The sequence below is a fragment of the Scomber scombrus genome, chromosome 17 (assembly GCF_963691925.1).
Source record: "Scomber scombrus chromosome 17, fScoSco1.1, whole genome shotgun sequence".
NCBI lineage: Eukaryota > Metazoa > Chordata > Actinopteri > Scombriformes > Scombridae > Scomber > Scomber scombrus.
The window spans coordinates 12,697,159-12,704,468 of record NC_084986.1 but is presented as its reverse complement, the minus strand read 5'-3'; the positions used below and the strand labels follow the sequence as shown (position 1 = coordinate 12,704,468).

General features: G+C 40.3%; 2 protein-coding genes across 2 annotated transcripts; one reads left to right on the top strand and one right to left on the bottom strand.

Annotated features, from left to right (window-relative positions):
• Nucleotides 1–225: 225 nt before the first annotated feature.
• Nucleotides 226–3,309, bottom strand: LOC133997599 (serine protease 23-like). The gene is made up of 2 exons (XM_062437258.1): nt 3,195–3,309; nt 226–2,575 (listed from the first exon to the last, which is right to left on the bottom strand). Exon 2 carries the CDS (start codon nt 2,569–2,571, stop codon nt 1,165–1,167), a length of 1,407 nt encoding a protein of 468 aa, XP_062293242.1. The 5' UTR covers nt 2,572–2,575; nt 3,195–3,309; the 3' UTR covers nt 226–1,164.
• A 1,353-nt stretch (nt 3,310–4,662) lies between these two features.
• Nucleotides 4,663–5,606, top strand: LOC133998059 (C3a anaphylatoxin chemotactic receptor-like). The gene has a single exon (XM_062437801.1). It carries the CDS (start codon nt 4,698–4,700, stop codon nt 5,604–5,606), a length of 909 nt encoding a protein of 302 aa, XP_062293785.1. The 5' UTR covers nt 4,663–4,697.
• Nucleotides 5,607–7,310: the final 1,704 nt, after the last annotated feature.

Sequence of the window (7,310 nt, the reverse complement as noted above, 5' to 3'; positions counted from 1 at the left end):
TCCCTCCCTCGTCCCCACCTGCATGTGAGTCCAATTGAGATGCAATAAAATACAAATACACTGATACAAACTACCCTCACGGCTGATCACTTATCTCTGTACTGCTTTTGTCAGACTATTCTGTGAAAATTCAATTTGTTTTTTTATTTATCAGCATGTTGTGGCATGGACACTCCTGACGGTCAGTAGCATACAAAGTCACAAAACAAGATATTGTTACTCAGACATTAACAGATTTGTATTTGGACAGTTTTCAAACATCAGAAAACACAAACATATGTTGTTTGGACTGAGTACATGAAGTGAAATGAGGACCAACAGGCTATACTTATGCATGCTTTATATACAGAAGCAAAAAAACAAAAAAGTTGTTTACTTGTGAAAGAATAGCTAGATTTAGTTTTCCCTTGAGATAATTATTATACTCACGGATGTTTCAGAGACATACAAACTACTGTGGAGTTAAGAAACAGTAACAATGGATTTGTATCATTCACGTGTAATTAAAGCTTCCTGTGGTTTCCTACAGTCTCTAAATCAAACCATAAATTACTAAATTAACTGCATATCCAGGACCAAGGACATGTGCACAATACTTAGCCTGAATGACTATCACTGAAGAAGTGAGTTGGTTCAAATCAGTATTCCTGTGCCAGTAAAGCTGCTCAGGGTTACATTTTGGTCTTAAAAACAAACAAAATGTTGCAGAAATGCATGAAACTGTTCCTGAATATAAACATGCCAATAAACTTATTAAGGAAATTGTTTATTTCTAGGTTGCCTAAACATGGATTTAAATAATATACATACTTTTTAGATGACCTTTTAAAATGTTTGATTGTATGTATGTATGAAAGATGACATGTCACCTTTGGAGGCGTGCTATTGGCTGTTTCAGTGCTTGAGGAAGTGTAGTCCTCAGGAGTCACTGCAGTCTACACTTACTGTGTGAATTACACTTTTCACAATTACTTTACTAAAAGTTACTTTCAGCTTTTTTATACAAAGCATCTAGTGTAGGTTCTACTTGTACCAAGATTTTTTTGACTCATAAGTCAAAGTTTATTATTCTTAAGACAATTTCTTCTTTCATATCTGCTCTGATTTTTTAGCCTCCTAAGAAGCAGCAGATCTTTTCTTCTTGTATATCTGTTGCTCTGTGGTTCAAATCTCTTTACAATGCCTGGGATCGCCATGGATCCAGTGGCAGATCTGTGCATATTTGGGAGGGGTGATCCTCACAGCAACATTAAAGTCCCTCTGTTCACCCCCCTCCACCTCCACCCACTGATGGCCTGAGTACACCCCGATCACCCTCCGCTGCCACTTCCCTTCCCTGCCTGCGTCTTCAGCTTTCTGTCTCAGTCGAATGTAAACACCTGCACCTGTAGCGCCCTGCTGCGCATCACAGTGCTGGTACATCAAATCGTCAGACTTCTTTGCCACTGAGCAAAAGCGGTAGACCACCTTCTCATCTCCACGCCCATCCAGCAGGCTTTTGTCAGCGTCATAGCCTGAAAAATGGATCCGGGCCAGGGGGATCACAGAGGGCGCCACTCCTAGCTCCATGTGCTTTTTCTTGACGGGTCGTTTCAGCTCCAAAAGAGCATAATCATAGTCGGAGGCCACAGAGTTGTTGGAGCTCATGGAGTGGATCCATCCTTGAGGGATGTGCGTTTGTTTGACTGGTGACCAACGAAAGACAGTCCGCTTCTTGGGTTCAGTACTGCGTCGTGTGCGGTTGAGACCAGCCCTTTTTTGCTTCCTTCTTCCTCTTTTTGATCTATCTGTATTTCCATCATCAGCTGCCACCTTACTGTCTTCATTTCTTTCTCTGTGCTTCCTACCTCTCTTTCCCCTTCTCATTACATCTCCATCTATACTATTGTGCTCTTCACCTGCCTCCCCTTCTCCTTTCCTCCCAAACCTCTTCCGCCATCCTCTCCTCCTACCCAGTCTTCTTCTTTTGGTCTTGATCTGCAGCACTCCTACTCTGATCCTTCTGGCACTCTCCAGGTAGTCCATGCCATCATGGATACAGTGAGCTGCTGTTAGCACATGTTTCGGGGATACAAGAACCCCAGAGCATCCTGTGGAGATGCGGACTGCAGCGGAGAAGGGGTAATTGGTACTGAACTGCGAGTCAGAGATCACAAAGCGGCCGTCTGGTCCATAAATTTGCCGTTTCCTGCGAGAATGTGAGGGGGCATGGGCAGTCATGGGTGTAGACGTCTTGTTGAAGCCAAGCAAAGTGATTTCTGTATGTGTGTGTGTGCCATTCTCATACATGGTCTCATATCCCAGAATCCTCTCTTGCTCAGCCTGGTCTATAGGAAGAAGGCCACTTTGACACTCTATCCCACAAAGGGTCTTACTCCCTCCTCTCTCCTCATCTTCCTTCTGCCCTCTGAACAAGGGTTTGCTTAAAAGCTTGGTGTGCGTGTCCAGAAGCATTGGGAGGCTCTGTCTGCTCCACCTGTATGCTTCATCGCTCTCATCTTCACCAAAAACTCTTGACACTGTCAGGGCAGCTGCACAGAGCAGCAAACACAGGAGGTGTTTGAAGCCCATCCCTCTGAAAGGGTAAAAGCACAGAGAGATATTCTCAATGGTTGAAATAGTAAAATGAAATAGCAATTCAGCATGGCAAGAAATGGCAATAAAGAAACCTATACATGATCTCTCATCAGTAGCTGTCATGTTGCTTTTATAGATTATATGGCCAGCAGAGGGCGCAAAAGCCCAATTTCTAAACAATCACTTGAGCAGCAAAGTGAGTGTTCTCTGAGATATATTAATTTCATTTTGACTTGAGGTGTCTGAGATTGAATAAATAGTTCAAATGCAAGCAAAGTTATTGTTATTAAATGAAAGAGCTCACTTTATGTCGTTTTTTGACACATATAAAAAATATTGTTACAGATAACTACGAGACTTATGTTATTTTGTAAGCCTAAAGGATGTTACACCATGCAAAAGAAGTAGTCAAGTCTGCAACTCAGTGCAGTCTGCAACTGCAAATGATTAAGATTAGTAAAAGGAATATAGTAAGGAAACATAGATTGTATAGATTACATTAAGAGGGAGGAACTGGTGATCTTATTTTAAAAGCATTGTCATTCCGTGCATAAACTGATACTAAAATTTCATTTGGTAAATATAAAAACAATATACAAAGTCAAAAACATTCCTACCTGCACACATTCACAAAACACTCCAGCAACCTCCAGTACACGTTTTCTCCTTCTCATTAATAAAAAAGCCACTCCATCCAAACGACTTCCAACAGACTGGGCTCCATCATCTTCCTGGACTCCTGTTTGCAACATCCCACTGAGCTGCAGAAAAAAACAGTGATGACCACACAGACAGTGGGGGGAGTCTGTGGAGGGGCATGAATGAAGTTTTTGATCATGTGATGACATTTTAAAAAGTGGAGCCACGTGGAAAGTTTTTTTTCTCTTGGATTCCGCAAATATTTTTATTAAGAGGAAAAAACGAGCTGATCAACAGAACAGAACAACGATCCCTTCAATTAGTATCCTAAAAATAAAACATTTATTTTTGGTGTGATGCTGTTTGCAGACAGAAAATATTGCCTCAGAGTTTATGTTTGTCCGGTGCTTTTGCGGTAAAATATGTAAGTTTAGATTTATGTCAGGTGACGTTTGAAGTGCGTCCTGGCACACTTAAGTAGGTAACTTTTGGGGACTTTACATAGAGTTGCATTCATTTATTGGAGACTTACCCTAGCCTTAATCATCACAACTATTTGCCTAACCATTACCCTAAACTTAACCTCTTACCCAAATGTTGGAGTTTTGTCCCCAGTTACACAAGCTCTCCAAAATTAACAGGTCTTTAATCTGAAATATGTCCCCGAAAGTACAGTAGCACGCACACGCGTATAGCTGTCTTACTGAAGACTTACCCTAACCGTAACCATTAATAGTTCATTTTTCACGGGGTTGGAGATTTTTAAATTCTAAATTTTCTGGGCTTCTCAAAAGTCACAAAAAGTATTAATTGTGTAGGCTGTTGTTTCCGAGGTCGACAATTAACTTTGAATCTCAACTTTAACCAGCATGCATGATATGCCAATTTGAACATTTACAACTCCACAACTGTGCAAACTCCATTTTCTGATTAGATCATGTAATGTAACTGAAAGCTCCAGAAAAACTACTAAATGTACCACGTAGGTAGATTAATTTGTCAAAAAATGAAAGGCTTTATCAGAATACTTTCTACTTATCATATCAAGTTAATTTTTTTGCAAAAACTGATACACATGAGAAGAAGTCACTTATGTTAATATATTTAGCCTATTACTGTTATTTAAAAAAAATCATGAATGAGGGATTACTGTGTGATAAATGCTTTTACTTAGACATAAAGATTTATAAACTTGTCATCGTATTTATATTTGTAGAATATTTACTGCTGCAGGAGACCACAGAACTGGTGCTCAGGTTTTATGGAGGTTACATTTACTTCCGTTAAGATGCTGGTGAAAAGGTGATCTGTTTCCTCTTAGGGACATAGAATAATGGGTAAATACATCAGACAAAACCACATAGCTGCGTAGAAAACGTCAGTTCATGTGCATGAACAATTTGCGTGCAGTCATTTGTTCCTCTTTGACTGCAACAAAGGACACTGACTGCACACCATCATCACCCGTCTTTGCCAATAAGATGGAACAACTCAACTGTACTAACAACACTTCCAACAGCTCCTCCACTGCTTCTTCTGTCTCCTGGAATTCTAGCCATCTGGTCCCTGCAGTGATACTGAGCATCTGCTTCGTGCTGGGAGTCCCTGGAAACCTTGCTGTGATCATCCGCAAACCAAACTTCCATCACATGTCCAGCCTGAGCCAGAGTCTGATGCTGAATTTGGCCATTTCAGACCTGCTCTGCCTGCTCACCTTGCCCTTCTGGATTTATCCTTTACTGTACAACTGGACCCTCGGGCTGGTGACCTGCAAGGTCCTTGCGTATGTGTTATACTGCAGCATGTATGGTAGCATGCTGACAATCACAGTGCTTAGTGTCCAGCGCTGCCTGCAAGTGGTGTACCAGCAGAAGTGTCTGGATCAGGTGGGAAAGAAGAGGATTCTGGTTCTACTGTGGCTAGTTGTGATGACCCTGTACAGCCCTGTTTTTCTGGTTCGTGAGTTGACCAAAGACCAACGCTGTAAGACTAGCTGCCGACCTAAGTACTCTTCCCAGGCCCAGTGGATGGTTGTGCTGCTGACAGAGTCCTTAATGGGATTTGGTTCTTTTTCAGTTGTGACATTTTCATACATCTGCCTCCACAGAAAGGTGAACCAGGCAGCTTTCTTCAACAATCCACAGACGACCCGACTGGTTGCCAGTATCATTGTGGCCTTTTTTGTCCTGTGGATTCCGTATCATACGATAAATGTGATGGCTGCGTTGGCTTTTTCACTCAATAACGAAGGCCTGTTGAAGTTATGTAAGGACAGCTGGAACATTGTTGGGGCACTAACTGCTGTGAATAGCTGCCTGAATCCAATCCTTTATACGTTTACTTCGCAAAACATGCGCATAATGTGTTCAGGCCAAAACTCTGAAAACTGAAAATAAACACTGTTGTTAATGTAGAAGCTTGCAAATCCAGGAAATCTTTTAATCATTTGACATTAGTTAAATGAATGAAAAGCCACCAGATATTGGTACACAGTGCTCATTGATTATGCTTGAAGAAATTACTTTTGCTTCTGTGACTGTGGGACAAACGTGAAAAAGGTGTTTTCTGTCCAACTCTGAATCATCCCCCCTCTTGATACAGAGTTCAGTGTTGTGCTGCTCTTTTTTCTCACAGAGAATTGCAGATGATATGTGGTTTAATGATGAATTCTGAAGTTAAGCAATAAGCAGGTCCTCAACCTGAGCTGAAGAAGTTTGTTGAAAATGCATGGGGACGAGAATCAAACGATCAAACAATGTTTTATTGAATTTGCAATACAATTTCCTTTACATTAAGGTTCGGTCAACTGTCTTATGATCTCTAGTTTATAATCTGCATTTTTTTTAAACTTTTACATATTTCATTTGTGTGTGTGTGTGTGTGTGTGTGTGTGTGTGTGTGTGTGTGTGTGTGTGTGTGTGTGTGTGTGTGTGTGTGTGTGTGTGTGTGTGTGTGTGTGTGTTATTTACACTGTTAAATAATACATTTTGAAAAAAGTTAATTCTGTGTGAAGTCTGATATTGACATTGTCTGTCTTGGGATCTTAGTTTTTCTGGAAGGGATCCAGTCAGAGGAAATAACAATTAATAAAAAGATTGAATAAATATTTGTGTTGGAGTGCATCCAATGAGAGGAATGACCATGTGTCTCTTTTGTTTGGCAGATAGTGTTTATCCATCCACCCATTTTTTCAGCATTGCTGATTATTGCCGGTTAGTGCCCTTATTTCACTCACTTAGAGGAATACTAATATTTCTTGGGGAATTTTTGGTGTACAGTTTTTCTTGATGGCAAAAAACTGAGCAAAAGGGGAAAAAAAGGTTGTTAAATAAACTTCGTTTTAGGATAGGCGGAACTGGCCATATATGTTAGTAAATAGCAAATATAAATTGGTCAGGAAAATTACTCTTCACTTGTTTTCAAAAACTTATGACAGTATGTATAATGCTGAATTACTGGTATTACTCTAATTTTACATTTTCACAACTCATTAAACGCTACAGTGTATCCACAAATAACATTACATACAACATACATACATAAAGTGATATGATGGATTTACTCCCTCTTGAAAAGGATGATAAATGAGCCTTTGTTTCTCAACAGCCTTCATAACATGTTATAGAATTGTTAGCCCACTTTGAAACTTGTCATGTTGTGTGTGGGAGAGTTCATATGTTGGTTATAGTATATAGAGCTCCACCAAATTAGAAGCGTCATTCTAAAGATAACGGTTTATGAATTTGTCTAAGGTTTCACTTCATGTTTTCAGCTGCCTGTGTGACTCCACTTGATCAGATAATTCTTAGAAAAGCTCAATGTCTCCTGATAGTCTATTACATTCATCCCTGCAGTTTCTATTTTCATTTTCTTTGCTAGCTTTCACCTTTTGTGCTTTCCTTTCATTAATTTCCGGATGGACTCTGATATGTTTGGTGAACCAGGAGGTCCAGGGGGTCTTCCTCTGCTGTGTGCCTGACAAGCGAGGCTTTTTCTGGGAGTAACTCTGCTGGTCATGCCCTCAACACAGTGTCTCCTTAGGCTTAGGCCCCTTTTGTGCTAAACTCTGTCTAGTCACTACTGTTAATGAAAAA